The sequence below is a fragment of the Penicillium griseofulvum genome (genome assembly GCF_001561935.1).
Source record: "Penicillium griseofulvum strain PG3 chromosome Unknown contig_84, whole genome shotgun sequence".
Classification (NCBI taxonomy): domain Eukaryota; kingdom Fungi; phylum Ascomycota; class Eurotiomycetes; order Eurotiales; family Aspergillaceae; genus Penicillium; species Penicillium griseofulvum.
Window position 1 is genome coordinate 1,611,144 of NW_024467475.1, and position 16,826 is coordinate 1,627,969.

At 46.1% G+C, this 16,826-nt stretch overlaps 6 protein-coding genes across 6 annotated transcripts; 2 read left to right on the top strand and 4 right to left on the bottom strand.

Moving 5' to 3' along the window:
- Positions 1-131: 131 nt before the first annotated feature.
- On the top strand, positions 132-1,360 carry PGRI_051360 (BAR domain-containing protein; the record flags this gene model as incomplete). Its single annotated transcript, XM_040792849.1, has 5 exons — positions 132-166; positions 275-430; positions 498-1,059; positions 1,138-1,269; positions 1,328-1,360. 5 exons carry the CDS (start codon positions 132-134, stop codon positions 1,358-1,360), a joined length of 918 nt encoding a protein of 305 aa, XP_040644816.1.
- Positions 1,361-3,184: 1,824 nt separating this feature from the next.
- On the bottom strand, positions 3,185-4,631 carry PGRI_051370 (sterol homeostasis protein ARV1; the record flags this gene model as incomplete). Its single annotated transcript, XM_040792850.1, has 3 exons — positions 3,185-4,257; positions 4,329-4,386; positions 4,443-4,631. 3 exons carry the CDS (start codon positions 4,629-4,631, stop codon positions 3,185-3,187), a joined length of 1,320 nt encoding a protein of 439 aa, XP_040644817.1.
- Positions 4,632-5,961: 1,330 nt separating this feature from the next.
- Positions 5,962-7,630, bottom strand: PGRI_051380 (uncharacterized protein; the record flags this gene model as incomplete). The annotated part of the gene is made up of 3 exons (XM_040792851.1): positions 5,962-6,759; positions 6,808-6,895; positions 6,951-7,630. The coding sequence occupies 3 exons, from the start codon at positions 7,628-7,630 to the stop codon at positions 5,962-5,964; spliced, it is 1,566 nt and encodes a 521-aa protein (XP_040644818.1).
- A 3,129-nt stretch (positions 7,631-10,759) lies between these two features.
- Positions 10,760-12,985, bottom strand: PGRI_051390 (Transcription factor; the record flags this gene model as incomplete). The annotated part of the gene is made up of 1 exon (XM_040792852.1): positions 10,760-12,985. The coding sequence occupies one exon, from the start codon at positions 12,983-12,985 to the stop codon at positions 10,760-10,762; it is 2,226 nt and encodes a 741-aa protein (XP_040644819.1).
- A 564-nt stretch (positions 12,986-13,549) lies between these two features.
- On the bottom strand, positions 13,550-15,334 carry PGRI_051400 (Major facilitator superfamily domain, general substrate transporter; the record flags this gene model as incomplete). Its single annotated transcript, XM_040792853.1, has 6 exons — positions 13,550-13,677; positions 13,728-13,861; positions 13,917-14,871; positions 14,928-15,090; positions 15,147-15,209; positions 15,263-15,334. The coding sequence occupies 6 exons, from the start codon at positions 15,332-15,334 to the stop codon at positions 13,550-13,552; spliced, it is 1,515 nt and encodes a 504-aa protein (XP_040644820.1).
- Positions 15,335-15,701: 367 nt separating this feature from the next.
- Positions 15,702-16,728, top strand: PGRI_051410 (Dienelactone hydrolase; the record flags this gene model as incomplete). Its single annotated transcript, XM_040792854.1, has 5 exons — positions 15,702-15,983; positions 16,040-16,209; positions 16,272-16,384; positions 16,445-16,612; positions 16,664-16,728. 5 exons carry the CDS (start codon positions 15,702-15,704, stop codon positions 16,726-16,728), a joined length of 798 nt encoding a protein of 265 aa, XP_040644821.1.
- Between the last annotated feature and the right edge of the window lie 98 nt (positions 16,729-16,826).

Below are 16,826 nucleotides of genomic sequence, written 5' to 3' on the forward strand. Positions count from 1 at the left end.
GTAAACGAGGCGGTGCAAGGTCGAGGCTTTGTCCCGCCCGCGTAGCACATGTAAAGACATCCTATCATCACTCCCATCCATTTGTCATTTCCCCTGCTTTTTCTAACTAAAAAGTTCCAAATACGCCAATCATGGATCGAATGCAGGCATTCGGAAAGAACTTCAGGTGAGTACACTGTCATACCCCTATCCTGCGGACCCTATTCCATCCCCCTCGACTTGTGATCGGTCGCTTTACTAACATCTTCTTGCCTTGTGGTTTTCTGACGGGTAGTGCGAACTTTACGCCCTTTGCGCAGCGTACCCAGCAAATGATCAAGGAGCAGCTGGGCCAAGCCGAGGACAAGACCCAGCTCCCCGATGAATACATCGAGCTCGAGAAGCGCGTCGATGCGCTCAAGCTTGTCCACCAGAAGCTGTTGCAGGTGACGTGAGTAATTTCTGTTGCTTTCTGGGCTATAGATAGCTTTCCAACAGGCGCTAACCGCCACGAACAGCTCCCAATACTCCAACGAGGCCTACGACTACCCTCCCAACATCCGCGAGTCCTTCAATGACCTGGGCCGCACTATCAACGAGAAGGTCCAGCTCCTGTCCCAAGCAGGCTCGCCCGCTGAGGCACAAGCTGCCCTGACAGCTCCCCCTTCTGCAAAGCCTCAACCCAAGACCTTCAACCACGCCATTGCCCGTGCCTCCCTTGCCGGCTCCCAGACACTCGCGCAGAGCACCGAGGGCGAAGACCCACTCGCCAGTGCTTTGGAGAAGTATGCTCTGGCCGAGGAACAGGTTGGCGAGGCTCGTCTGGCCCAGGATGCTCAGATCCAGTCCCGCTTCCTGGCTGGCTGGAACACCACTCTCAACACCAACTTGATGTTCGCTGCTAAGGCGCGCAAGAATGTTGAGAATGCCCGCTTGATGCTTGACTCCATCAAGGCTAGCAAAAAGGCTGGTGCCCACGGCGACCTAGATAACCTGAGCGAGGATGCCCGCGCAGAGATTGAGCAGGCCGAGGATGAGTTTGTTGGTCAGACTGAGGAGGCTGTGAGCGTGATGAAGAACGTACGTTGTGATTGATTTTCTTTATTTGCTTGTTGGTCTCTGAACTCAGTCCTCCGGTACTAACATCACTTGCAACAGGTCCTTGATACCCCCGAGCCCCTGCGTAATCTAGCCGATCTGATCGCCGCCCAGCTTGAGTTCCACAAGAAGTCATACGAGATCCTTAGCGAGCTTGCTCCGACTGTAGATGCGCTGCAGGTCGAACAGGAGGTAAGTTCTTAGTGACTCTCGATTTCCTTGTCCATCACATCTAACATCTTTTCTTTAGGCCAGCTACCGTAAGATCCGCGAGGGCGCATAAGCCTTGTTTTGATTGCCGTGTTTTATTTTGTTATCATTCTGCCCGGCTCCGGTTTTGTCTGTTACTCTGAGCCATGGCCTTGTGTTTTGTATCTAAGCCGCTTCGATTCTGCCCAACAGATCATTCAGTCTGCATTTTTGGGCTTGAAATGGGTTCTCCTTTTTATATTAAAAGTCATATTGTAGTGGAAATGTAGAGTAGATGCCACCTTCGTTGATGTATAGATGTCATTCCATGGCATCCACCGCCCGCCAATTCTGCCTCAGCATCCCGCTAGCTCCAGGAGCTCCGACAACAACGGAGATACTCCAACTCGCCAGGTCGCCTTTTTCAGCTCGCAACACACCTAACAGCTGCATATTTTCGAAGAGAACCTCCGATATTTGGTTCCTTTGATAAATACCCAAAACATCATCGACCCGATCCCAATCGAGCCACGCTGCACCGAACGATCGATTACTTGTCCGTCTACCCGCGCCGTCAAAGGATCCGGACGTTCAAGAACACTTGTGCGGAACATCTATACCTTCGATCAAACGATTATCCTCTTTTGTGTTGTCCTCCATAGATCTATCGCTCCTCCCCGACACATTCATATAACATACCGAATATTCTCCACTCTGGATTGTGCTTTACTCCGGCGAAAGATAATAACAGAATACCGGCAAAATGGCAAACGGGTATGTTTATCTCTCTATCGGAATCATGCAATAAACAGCGCATATCTATCTGGAGCCATGGAGGCGATGATTACCTAGTTACGGATAATCGCATTGTTCAATCTATCCCGCCACGCCTCGACCTCCCATACTATCTACTCGATAAAGATACAAGGCTACAGTCGCTAACGTGAAATTAAACAGTTGGAGCCTCATCGTTGGCCTGGTTATCATCATTGGCCTCTCGACAGCAGCGTGGTTCCTAAGCCCGAAGGGCGATAACCAAACGTGAGTTCATGCTTGTGTGCTGGGTGTCGAGTCCACACTTTGAGATTCGCATGTACTTGAAGATACTGACTCTCTGTTATCCTCAGTCTCTTCCGCAGCACGCTTATCCTTACCTTCGTTTCCTGTTACTTGATGTGGGGTATGTATCTTATCCAATCTCCGTATCCATCCCATGATCTGTGGACTACATAAAAGATGCTAACATACTTGGATATAGCCATTGTCTTCCTCGCACAATGGCATCCACTTATCGCACCAAAGCGTTCAGACATCAGACCTGATCGCGTACCGCACTAGAGGCGTTTCTCTTTCTTTTGTTTTTCGTCAATCCTGTCAACTGACATTTTGGGAGATTGTCTGCTGTAGGATGTTGTCTCATCTTATCTTGTCACGGGATGGTATAAGATGATATCAAGTCTATCCTATCCTCTGATGTGCGTGGGTTAGACAGGAATGAAGACTTCTTTTCTTTCTCTGTGCTTATGCTTGGTAGCGGGCTGTTTGTGGAATCGGTCTCCATTGCGAACTTGTGTGGGTTCACAGCTGCTTCATGTTTTTGTATAGCTCTTATCCTAGATGGCCTTTTCTTCGCAGCGTTTTTATTTTTTTCGTTTTGATTCGGTTTTAGTAGTTGCTCGGTTTTTGTATGGAATGCATTCATATCATCTTCAGTCCCTTTACCAGGTCAATACAACTAGCCACCTCCCACTATATATAAGGATGTCGACTAGTGGATTCTGCTTTGCAAAGTGTTTGGACCAAGTGATGTGCAAATATACATATATGTGACAGCAACTTCAACACTGACAGAGATATGTCGAATTATTGTCGAATTATTATGTATATTAGTTCTTAAGTATACATTTCAAGCATTCCATCAACCAACCCCCACGGCACCAAGAATCACCCTCTGCACCGCCCACCGAGCGATTTGGCCCGCAACAGCAACAGCAACAGCGCGCAGATACCCACACCCAAGTAAGATATACAAAGCCTCGATATTACTCAGAAGCACAAGGTGCGTATCAACAACACCAAGAGAAAGCAACGAAGATAACAAGTCAAAAAGCCCCGTCAGATAGCTAGTCGGCGTCGAAGTCCGAAGCAAAGAAGCCGTCGCACCCAGCCACGATTCCAGGAAGGAAGAAGAAAACGCCGAAGCCGGCGGAGATGATATAGCTGCGTTTGCAGAGAGCAGGGAGGTTTTCGTCGCTGTGGCGAGAAGACTCTCATGCACCGTGCTCGTCATAGCTGTCTGCGCTGGAGACCGGATCTGTGCTGATGTCTGGCTGTGCGCTGGGATGTCTGACAGGCTGCCGTTGCCGTCGGCGCCCCAGATTACTAGCAGAATGGGGAAGAGCTTTGCGCAGCTGCTGACTAGCAGGGCGGTGCTGATTGCTGCTGGGCTTGCGGCTGTTGGAGGGGGGAGGGGTTGGATGTTCTGCATTGGGGCTGTTGACGTCCGGCGTAGCGGCGGTGCGGGTCGTGGGGGAGGTCCCACTGATGTACTTTGTGGTGGTGGTGATAGCTCGGTTGGGGATGTGACCTCGCCAGATGAGCTTGGGGTTGGGGTTGGGGCTGGATTTTGTAGGATCCCTGGGTTGGTAGGGTTCTGGGTTTGTGTGCTTATTGGCACTCCAGATGGCGAGGGATGAGTTGGCGTGGGAGGCCCGGAGGGGAAAGGGGTGGCATCTCCTGTAGATCTGGTGGTAGGATTGGTGTTTGCATTGCTGCTGTCTGGTCCGCTGTATCTGCGCGACTTTGGAACCAGGATTGAGGCCAAGAGGCGCACGGTGAGGTGGTGCGCGAGAGTTGCGGCTGCATTCAAGCTGAGGAAGAAGAGGTATTGGATAATGATAGGGGCGCGTGACAAGAAGGTCGTTGCGAGAGATGGGTCCTTCTCAATGCGTGCCCAGGTCAGGTAGACGTCAAAAAGAAGTAGAAGAACTCCTAGGCGAATTATAGATCGCTAAAAGCCCACCTTGTCAGCAAGTAGCTCACAATTGTGTGAGGTGATATACCCACGTCGAACTGGTTGTCGTCTCGCCCGAGCCGATTGAAGAGGAGATGTCGGTATACCTGTTTCAAGATAGGTTAGCCAGATCGCATCCGTCGAGAATACGTATGATGCTTACCTGGGGCTTAATGAGCACCAAGTCAATGAAGAGCACGACAAAGTCATATTCAACGTATTTGTCGGCAAACCGCTGGCAACGCGGACATTGCGTTAGTCGCACACCCTTTCCTTGGGATCGGTCATCGGCACGACTATAGGCACTGTACAGGTGAGAGACCGGATAGGAGCACTCGATGCAAATAGGCATCGCGTCACATCCGTAGATCTTTGGAATATCCAAGGGTCCAGACTACAGCTCTCTTATCGCAATACATATTAAAGGCGGTAAACATAGGGAGGACACGACAATGGGCTAAGATTGAATATAGAGCTGAAACTAGCATCCAATATCCGATATGGTGTAGTGGCTAACATCGTCGTCTCTCACACGACAGCCGGGGGTTCGATTCCCCCTATCGGAGTTTCTTTTTTGGTTTTCTATTTTTTTGCACTCTTTTTTCTATTCATTCCTAGTACTTTGACCAATAAATAAACAGGTTGCTAGAACATATTCAATTCTATTGTAGCCCCTTAGGCTATACATCATGGCCTAGAAGGTGGGATAGGGCTATTTGTCCTTACGCATCATCGTGCGTGGTTCTACGCATGGAATATATATCTTTACATATCGATGCACAGCACCACTAATTCTCAAGCTAGTTTAAATTTGAATTATAGTTAAAAAGCTTAGGGTTTCAAGATTACTAGATAAATTTAATATTTAGTATAATACCCCTTTGCTTTCAACATTGCCTTGCAACGTCTATCTATACTCAAAATCAACCTATCTATCTTGTCCTATGGAATAGTATCCCAAACCACAACTATACACTCCTTAAACACCCCCCAATCCTTCTTAGAGCGGCCTATGCGTATCAGCTCGGGATATAGCTTAAATATCTTGAGTTTCAACCACAGCCATACCGGTTCAATCGGGTTTGAATCAGGCGAGTGTATAGGCTACTCCTCGATGTATACATTGTGTGTTTTAACCTATTCCTATACAATATTCGCTGCCACCTCATCATCCATGAATCCTAACAACACCCTCTAATCCATGAAATCCACAACCATTAAAGCAAACCTACTTAGCCTCAGCCTCTTCTCCTCCCAAAACCCACCACCACCACCCTTATGCCCATCAAGCTTCCACAAACTAACGAGAAAAGTAGATCTCGATAAATATAGATAAATGTAAAGATAACCGAAATGATCTTCTTGTAATCGTTTTTTGTGATATTTAAATGCAGTGTCTGCAAGCCACGAAATATATTTACTCTTCAATTGGGTTGTTTTTCTTGCTTGGTATATCATACTAGGGTAATATCCACGGAGAGACGATTTAGCAATCAAAAGTAAGACTTCCATTCTGTGTCATAATGATAATATCAAATAAGGGTTCAGATACTACTAGTAAATATCCCAAGAAAGCTTCACGTAAAAAAAAAAAAGATGACAGACGTAACATCTCATATGGAGTGTCTCAAGTCACAGACGGACATTCCTTCGTCCAATTCTCAGCGTACGACTCATCCAATTTAGCACGCCCCATTTTCCTTTTTCTCTAAAAAACCATTCTCGTTAGAGCGGGATTTTGGAGCAATGGAGTTCCGTCTGGTTCCATTCGAAGGCATGCGACCGATCGTGGGACTATTTGGCTTTCTATTGATCTCCTTCTCTGCTTGGATGCATAGTGGATGAGATTTCGTTAGTTGAGTGACAAAAGTCAAAGGATGTCGTCCGTCATCTTTGACCTGAGATATGCGCGGAAAGATGGTCAGAAGAGTATCACTGGCAATGCCGTGGGCCGTGGTGTTCTTCTCGTTATTCTCGCCGGGGAGATTGAAAATGGCCCATTCATTGTCATTCCAGTCAAGTGGATCGAAATCGGACTCATACTTTTGTTGAGAACGTTGTATAGGTAGCCAAATATCAATCGCCTTCTGCACGGTGCTTGCTACACTTTGTCGAAACTCATTATACTGTGTTTCCGATAGCAAGTCGCGTACGCAGCTTGACACTTTGTGAACCACAGATTGAATTCTGAGCTGAAGTGTCTCTTGCTGACTCTGTTGATCAATTGAAAGAAGCATTGATCGACAGAAAGATTCTTTTGCACCATCAGTCTGGGCAAGGTGGCTCATGATATCCCGCAATTGAGCATCTTCTGGAACGAGATAATTTGGTTGAAAGATATGTTCATCAATCTCCTTTGATAAGATACTCAGAATCACAGCAAGACGCATTCCTTTGGCTGCGACACTGTTCGAAAGGGGCATAGGAACATGCCGAATCGACATGTCGCCCTTTAGAAGGCCCCCCAATGATGTTTTATTCTAAAATGTATTAGCGGAGGCCTGTGAGAAATCATATGCCATACTAACACTTAGAGCTGCGCTATCAATGTTTTCCATCATGATACGATGAATTTGATCGGTAGCGTAATCCCAAAGACTTGAGAATCCGTCGACCCTAGAATAGTCTGTTAGTAACATAATTTACAAATAATCAGCAGGTTAGGACTAACATGGAGTCTTCATCCATTTGGTGGCCACATAAGCCATAGCCCTCCAGCTTCTGAAGCTGGATTTGAGACTCTTGTGAGGTGCTTCTCAAAGAAGAAAGCTCGGTTTCTAGCTCCTCATTTTTCTTCTTCTTCGACGATAATGAGTTGGTCAAAGAAGATTTAGCGGATCGGAGGTCCTTGATGATGGCATCCCTCTCTTCGAGTTTCTTCTGTAGCGAGATAATAAATTCAGAAAGTCCATTGACTTTGTCTTTCGCACTGAGAAGCTCCAATTGAACCTTCTCCTTTTCTTCCTCAATATTCTTGATCTTTTGAGTTGATTCTGCGAGATTGCTGTCTTTTTTTGCCATAGATTCATGGAGTGATTCGATCTTCACTTCGGCGGCTTCTAATTTGCCCTTCTCCGTTTGCATTCCAATATACCATTGATTCATCGCAATGTTTCGGTCTTTCTCTTGCTCTTCAAGTTTCTTGCGAACTTCTAACAGCTCATTTTGCTTTGTATTGATCTGCTCTCGTTGGTTTCTAATCTCATGGATTATAGTAGACGCGATTTCCATATCAGAGCTGGAAGCAAAAATGCATAATTGCTTCACGGTGCTTTCAAAAATCTCGCGGGTGATTCGTGGTGCAGTGGCACCTTGTGTCGGTGTGTGTAGAACTTTGGTTTCCGTTGACATTTCGAATGGATAGAAAAAAAACTTGATTGAATAAGAGGTGAGTCTTGGTGAGTCTTGGTGAGTCTTGAGTTTTTTTTTTTTGGAGGTAAACACTCCGAATTTATAATTCATATTGGCCGACAGGCTGATTGATCCCAAGTGCAATCGTTGTTTTCTGTTGGTTACTCTCCAATTTTCACGCTCATGGGTATCATTTCCAATCATAAAATGAAGCTACCAAACGACAAGGTAAGGCGCACGGTTCATGGTTCCCCTTATTCAAATCCTCAACTCTAGACTTCCCCAACCAGAGATTGATTTAAATTCCAGTCTCGTTTATGCAAGATACAAGGGTTCTCTGTAACGTGTCATGGGCTGTGGTGCTGCCCGCACTTTGCGGGAAAAGCCGAATTTCTGTGATGCGAACCATATCACATATACTACGTGCATACAGCCAGTCGCAAATTAACCATGAGATTTTCGCCTCAGCAGGGCGGCTTACGCTTTGCCTGTTCGAGCCCCCTCCTAATATACAAACGCCTTTTCTGTAAAACAACACAACAGTACCCTTGTTCCAGAGTGATATCAATAAGAGGCTGCAGCCACAGTGACGTGGCGGGTAGTTGAAAGTACTAATTTTTCTAGCCTTTCAATTTTCATCGTTTTTTTAATATGAAATAGTAGTTTATATCGCATAGGGCGCTAAGAGTATTGATTGGTACTTCATATCGCCCCACGCGATCGACGGATATCTCTATCAAGCCTGCCTCGGCGCTTAGCAACTTAAGAACAACCTTTAATTAGCACCAAAGCGAAGAAAATAATATGCCTACTTACACAGAGTATAAACTACAGATAACCAGATTTACATAGCAATAAGTCTGTGAAAACAAATCTCCTAAACAAAATCCATTTGTACTAGAACGGCCGAAAATGGGACCCTCTTGACACTAAGAATGGCGGCTGCACCACAATCTTTCGCATGCACCTGCCCGGGCGCAACTACTAACCATACCCTGTAAAGGACATCGTAACGATGGCACCCTTCTCCCCTGCTGCCTAGGTGTATTCCGTCTTCTATGACCTTCCCCTCAATTCCTAGGCGGATCAGTCAATCACTTCCGCAAAGGTCTCCTGTCTTTTGTAGCACCAAAAAATGGCGATCTATTCTCTAGCTCTGAGGATTCTTTTATTGCAAAATACGCCTATGGTCTAACGCTCCATTAGCTACCAAGTTTTTCTTCTTTTGCTCTACCGGCAAAAAACCAAATACTTGTGTTCTGCGTCAATGTGAGAGAAACATTTTGCAATCTTCCATTTACTACGGCAACAACCCCCAATAGCGTAAGTGATGCGCCAACGCATACACGCACCAAGGGGCCCAAGCGCTCATTTTGTTTTAAAAAATAGAGTAGAAAACCTGAATGTTTGCATCTGTTAGCGTATACGTGCAACAAATCAATAAGACATCACAAGACATAAGTGATTTAGTACGCAAATATTCAGGGTCGATGTCAGATAGAGCGGGGTTTTGTTTCTCAGAAACTACTATGTAGATACTGCCTTGAAATTTATAGGGGGCTCCAATCTAAACTATTTAGAATCTATCGAATTGCTAGACTCAATATAGCATTCACTGAAGGGTAATTAGGCAGAGAGCAGATTTACCTGGTGTAAATTTTGCACTCTATCGAGTGGATCCCTTGCCAATATAGATATATTGATGTCAGGGTTTACGCATTTCTTGTCCCTGTGAAAACAATATTCAATCTGCTGGTACCCAAAAATGCATGGATCTTTGCCGAGATCCTACGTGGTATTCCTTGAGTGGTCAGGCAGATAACAGCAATCATGAGGGCGCCAATGAAGCCAGTAAACGCACGCCTGAGGGGAAAATGGCCACGATTGAATGCCCTATTATGGTAAACCTCTAGACCCTTGTTTACTTTTTCCGGTGTTCTATCTCTACGCTCTACCCCTCTCTTGTATTTTCTTTTGTCCACCCTCACAACGAGGTTTGTCTATTTGCGGTGGTTTTGCTTAAATACTTGACCTCCCTTGGAAAAAAACCCCAACTATCGGAATTTTCAAATATTTTTTCTTATAAATCTACGCGCTTTCTTCTGACCTTTTGGCGATCTTCAACACGCATACTGAAATCCATTCTTTGCCCAAAGAACATTTTTTACCCTCTCATCCTGCTAGGTGCTCTCAATGCCACCAAGGATGGGTTCAACCAGAAGGAAGAAGCCCGTGGCGAAATGGTCTATGTACGAAGCTCTTCACGATGATGTGTCGACGTTGTTGGATGAGACAGAGCTTCATTTTGAATTCCACAAGAATGATGATGACACGGGAAGCATCAAAATGCGTGATACACACATCATGGGCCGCTTCGTGTGCCGTAAACAAGCATGCAAATCCGGCGGATGGTCAAGTAAGAGGATCGCTATCACAATTCGCCTATACCCAGGGCAAAAATATAACGCGAGGGTATACCACCAACGCTGCATAAGTTGCAATTCCATCAGTCGACCAGTGCTGGACCAATCATACGCCGAGAGACTTGTTTACTGGATAAAACAATGGAATGGAGTCCAGGTAGAGAGGCCTCCAAGATCCGGAAACAGCAGACGTCCTCATAACAGTCAACTTTGTGAAGGCTGCAAAGCTGGACACTGTTCCCAATCCAGGGAAGAGGATTTCATAATGCAATTTGAAAGGTTTGTCGATTTCCAATCAAGCAAAGTTATTCAATAACCGTATTGACATGTGCTCGCTCAGATTGAATCTCTAAAGAAACCCACGTTCTATAAGTGTGATCAAAAATTGAAAATCACGGTGGAGGAAACCATTCCGCTATGTTCATAAGCCTATCTGCACAGAGTGGAAAAGAGAGTGATTGGTGGAACGGCTAAAGTGCTTAGTTCAATTACTTAGCGTCATATATATCTGCTGTACCCTACTTTGTTGTTCAGCCAGATTTCTGTCGTAGAAGACAGCTGGAGCTGAGGTCTAATCCTGTTGCAAAATAATTTATTCTTATATGTCGACGGAAAAAAAAGGGCGGAAGAAGGCTCAATCTGTGCAAACAACCTAGATACATACTATACATGAGAAAAAAAAAAATGAATAGAGTAATATACTAAATTAAATAGCTGGATATGTGGTATCGACGTCTCCCGCTGAAGCGTCTGGCAGTTGGCCAAGCAAAGCATTGGGAAAAGGATTGTGGCTCATCGCATGTTCACCAAATACTGAAAGATTCAGTCGCAGTTGAGGATCAAGATTTGAGCCCATGAGAGCCGACCGCGTCTGAGGACTCCAAGCGTCCTGTACGTCCAGCATCACTTCCGGGCCGTAAGAAACATCTTGGGCTGGGAATGCTGGAAGCCAGAGATCCTCGTCTGTGACCGTACTCATATTATTTCCCCATTCGTAAACAGGGCAGTCCGTGGCCATATTACTTGAGACCCTGTCGCGTTCTGTAGTTTGGGGTATATTGTTTGTAGGGCGTGTATGGTCAGGGCCCTTTGACTTTCTGCCTGGAAACAGCGAATCGAGTTGACTGGAGACCTGGCGGTCGAGAATCCTTTTGATCCGCGCATGAATTATCTCAATACTTCGATCCAGACCAGGCATAGCTGCGGCGGTACGCTGAAGGACATCAAGCAGAAACTTCAACTCTGTCCAAGCTGCCTGGTGTGATTGTGAAGACTGTGGTCCTTCCTCCGGTGTCTCTAGTTGATATACGGCAGTTGTAGCAGCCATATAAGTGCAGTAACTGTTCATGTATGTGATATGATGATATCCAAAGGTATGAATATACATTTTGAGAAGATCATATATCGCGGTTGTTGCACCTCGACATATCTTCCAACTCTCTCGGATTGCAGGAGAGTAAGGTACATCCCCGCCCGCAACATGCGGCCGATGAAGAAGAATCAGGGCATTGTGGTACATCAAATTGAGCGACGTGATATGTGGCGGTGGACTTAATTGGGGCATATCATTGCGTGGTATATGTAGGAATGATGGTAAGGAGGAGTGCCAATCCTGGAGCTCCTTTTTGATCTCCATAAACACAGCCATTCGGGGATCCGAGGAACTGTCCGAATGGCTGGCAGACTGCGAACTATAGAGTTCTAGCATGACCCGTGTCAGGATCTTGCAAAGTTTGCATAGCTCTGTGAAGCAAGACATGACATGGCCTGGTGTTGGAGGATATGGAGGAAGCTCTGCAGCCTTTGGGTCAGGTCCATAAAATGGTATCCACGGATCGTGGTCAGTAAAGTCGTCTAGAAACTGCAACGATACATTTTCAGCGCCCATCACAAAATTCGGCATTCTCCCTAGGTACAAGCTGATGTGTTTGTCCCAGGAGTATAAGCTCCAAAAGAGGCGTTTTCGTATCTCAATGTCCTCGGCTGAAAGTGAGGTGGAAAATTGTTGGAGTTTGTCGGGAGAAACGTGTAGCCCAAGGTCAATGGCCATACGGAATGCCATACCGGAGTATAGCCACGCAGAGGAAGACCGACCACACGCAACATCTTGAGCTGACTGTTGAAGTAATGCTTGTATTGTGGGAATGGCAGGAGGGTTCAAAGTTTCCATGGCCAGCAAGGCCTTTGCCTCTGCCATCAGACGGTCCGAAAGCTCTTGGAACGACTTGCTGTGGCTATTCTGGCTCCACACTATATCTGGTGACCGTACAAACCGACAACTGTGGGCATATAGCACCTTCATGAGGGTTGGCGAGCAATGTGTAGCAGATCGATCCCCACGGGCAAGTAGAGGCATATCCCTCGTGAAAGCGGGGCGGTAGACAAAAAGAAAACTCGGATGCAACCAACACCAGTGTAACTGTAGCAAAGTACCTGCAAGATCATTGGATAAATTTGACAATGACTGCGATGCATCCAAGTTCATGATCTCCAAGTCCTTCTGGGTAGCAGCATTGGCTACTAGTTCTTGTCTGATATCTGCTGCTCGGCGATTGTCTGTCGATGACGACAATAGAGACGCAACATGCAATGGCTGAGTACTCTTCGGTGGCAGATCTTCATGTATAGCAGATGTTTGGTTGTGATAGCCAACATCCCCCAGCGCATCCAGACTTATAGAGTCACCGCCCTGGTTGCTGAAAGTCGAACCTGCGAAGGACGGGCTGGATGGAGAGTTTGCCTGGGCGGTAACTTTGCGCTCCAGTTCACGAATGCGCGACTGCAACGAGCGCACGTAGGCCAGTGAAGGCGATTTATCATAGTGACAAGGCGAAGCACTGGTGACACAAGCGGAGCAGCTTGGGGTAGCCCCATCGTATTTGCTTTTCCGCCTCCTACAAGTCGAGCAAACGATTTTCTGATGTCGTACCATGGCTTCATGACATGATGAAAGCGGCGAAAATTTTCGCCAAATATAGTCAAGAAAAAGTGAAAAGAGAATATGGGGAGGTTAGGAGATTAGAATGGGAGAATTGCCGGGGGACTGGGAAAGTGTGGGGAACCCCCCCCACGCTTTCCCTTTCAGGACATCGGGAGCCTCTGGACTTGAAAGTCAGCATGGTTTGCTCTACTGAATTATCCTAAGCTAACTGCTAGGAATACATACATAAATCTTTCATCTGTAAAGAGCTACACGAGGAATCCATCATTGACCCCGTATGGCTCTTCCATGCTGCCAAGATTGGTTAAAAGTTAAAGCTAACATGGCGCTCCACGTGACCCGTATATAGTCCGGGGTCGAGTGTCTATATAATTTATAACTTGCGAGGTGTATTTAGCGCCCAATTATTTTCTCACGAGATCTCAGGACCTGGGGCAATCGGGGGAATTGGGAACACATTCGCTGAAGATCTACTTGATTCTAACATAACTAACCAACATACATATCTTCTCATAAAATAAACCTACTCTTCACCGCACTAAATTATCAAAATGACTAGAGCACATATCTGAAATCTTTGTTTTCAAACTCGGTCCGATCCTGCATTCCGGCTTCGTTACTTCTGGCCTTGTCGGCCGGACCGTAGCGTGAGTCACGACGGCGATTGACCGTATACATATAACCTACTCTGGTTAGTATATCAATACCCAGAAGAAGGGCAGGGAATTTTTACCGAGCAATGAGAGATGGCATCCTGCCTTAATTGCGTAACCGACCAGCAGACCAATCGTAGCGCCTTTATATTCCGGGGCCTCAGATGACTTTACCACGAATGGCCCTGCAAAATTACCCCAGCAATAGGCAGTGCTAAACAAGTCAGTTTAACCGAAGTATGCGAGCCTTAGACTCCGGGGAAACTTACAACACGAGAGCGTTCGCCATAGCCCTGTGAGTATAACCAGCCATGTTTGAAGAGATTGTAACCAATGAGACTGTGAAGCCGACAGATTGCGAATTCACCAGCCAAAAGCAAACGAGTCTCTGCCACTTTTGCTCCCTGGGAAGATACGCCATACACGCAGCAGCAACGGTGCATAGAATATTGGCAGCAGTGGAGGTGAGTAGTCGGGAGTTTGGCACATTCAACGTGATAGTGCCACCGATGATCAACGCGATGATAACAATTGCATCACCAACCGATTTCAACTGTGTGGTTCTCGTTTGGGAAAATCCCATGTCTTTGATGATGATTGTCGAAAAAGAGTTGACAACGCCATTTGGAATGGCAGCAGCAAACACTGAAATGAAGAGCAAGATCGCCTTTGGATCAGTGAACGCAATCATACCCTGCTTCGTATCAAAGGCTTTGTTCTTGATTCCGGTTTCGTTACCAGCGACTCGCTTGACTGCAATGATGCGCTCGGCCCTTGACAAGAAGAAGGCACTTGAGGGGGAATCAGGCAAAACAAAGAAGATCACAAACGCCCAGAGACAGGTGGCACCTCCGAGAATGTAGAATAACAGCTCCCAGCGTGCCGGACTGAAGTCGACTGGAAGTTTGGTAATACCTAAGGAAATATAGGATCCTACAATACCACCCCATCCAAGCGCCGAGTACCAAATACATTGACGGAAAGGAATTTCCTGTCGGGTATACCAAAATCCGGTCATGAGGGTTAAGCCAGGCGTGACAGCAGCTTCAAATATACCCATGATGAAACGAGCAGCCAAAGCACTGGAGAATGTGTGGCATTGAGTCATGATAATGACCATTAAACCCCACATCATGCAGCTCACTCCCAAGATGCGTTGCGCTGGGAACCTTCCAACGAGCCATCCACACGGGTATTGGCCAAAGAAGTAGCCGGCGTACACCACTGAAACTTATGAGTTTTTTTATTTCTTAACCCGAATATAGAAAGAAGAAACATACTTGCGGAAAGGTAATTGAACTGTTGGCCTTTTAAATGCAGCGTCTCTTGGTATCCGAGGAGGTTTGCATAGTTCAGGGCCGTCTTGTCCATGAACTGCAACGCTTGAGTGACGAGGAAGATAGGTAGTACGATGAAATCAATCTTCCATCTGACATTGGCATTCTGCAATTTTTAAATCAGAACTCAGTCGCAAGTCGCCTGGGAAAAGACTCACTCACCTCCTTTGCAGTGAACTCGAGGTGCAACCCTTCTCGGTATTCCTTGTACCCGACAGCATTTCCCTAAAGAAGAGTCAAATAAACATTCATGAACATCCTCAAGTTAACAGGCATACCTCGTAGACTGAATTCGCCTTTTCCTCTTCAATATCGTCTTGAAGAGCAGAGGTCGCCTCCTCAATATGCATATGGTCGGATCTTCCCTGCTTTGGTGACATGACAAAGGGTGCAAGATAGTATTGCAGACCAAAAAAATGGGTTGCATCGAGACTTTTATCCAAATTATCTACCTGGAACCCCTAGGACTGATAGTCCCAACATGACTACAGGTGGAGTTTCGGGGATTGCGGGGGCCAATCCCCAGAAACCGGGCAACTTCCGTGGCCACCTCGATTGCGGCGAATGCCCGCTGGATTTTACTGGTGATTCTTAATTTCATGGAAAATCAAGACTGGGGTTAGTATGATCGGCAATTGTCCATGGTATTCATAAATCTAGAAGGGCTGGTACCTCAACTTCGTCGTCTCTTTTTCTTGTCCTATCTATCTTTCCACAATGCCACCATCCAGTGACATAGATCAAAGCAACAACTGGTTGGCCCAGCCATCAGGATCTTGCTGTCTCAAGGGAACCCTTCATGAAGGAACTTCGCGTGGGCATTTTGTGACGGTTGCGGGAGTAGAAACATACATCGTGGAGCCTAAGAAGAGCAACACAAATGGCCACATTCTACTATACTTTCCTGATGTATGGGGAATGTTCCCGAACGGTCTCCTGGTGATGGATGCATTTGCCGATTCTGGCTATCTCGTTCTAGGACTGGACTACTTTAGAGGTGTATGTCTTTCTTAGCTTTTAACTCTGTTTTTCTCGACCACGCTAATTGATTGTAGGATCCGGTTTGGAAACATCGTCATAACCGCCATGACCGTTCAAATCCGCACTTTGATTATGAGGCTTGGAAGCGAAAACATATGTCATTTGCGGATGAAGCAACCCCACGGTGGGTTGACGAAGTGAAGAGGACATATGGCCAGGCATCTACAAAGTATGCGTGTGTTGGGTACGTGTTTTACCTGCCTTTGTCAATCGGTATGAAGCCTCGAACTGAGAACTGTGAATTAGATATTGTTTTGGTGCACCATACGTCTGCGATGAGCTGGCTAAGAACACCGTCAGCGCCGGTGCATTCGCCCACCCGGCGTTTTTGAAAGATTCCCATTTTTCAAAGATCACCAGTTCGTTTACCTTTATTCGATTTCACTCATGTTGAACAAATGACTAAAATATCTCAATAGAGCCTCTATTACTATCCTGTTCCGTGGAAGATCACACATTCCCTCTAGAAGCTAGACAACTCGCTTTAGATATTCTGGAGTCAGGCCAAAAGACCTACCAATTTCAGCTTTTCTCTGGTGTTGAGCATGGATTTGCTCTGCGAGGCAATATGAAAAATCCCTACGAGCGTGCGTTATCACTCTAATACAGAATTGAAGTTGAAAGCTGACAGTTCCTAGGATACGTGAAGGAGCAGAGTCTGAAGGCAATTGTAGAATGGTTTGACTTTTGGTTATCACAGTAACTGCGATATAATTACCTCGTAAATAGAAGATTACTAGTTATATAGTGGACCATTATTTGAATAACCGAATGATCCCCTGGTATTTCATCCTTTGTTCC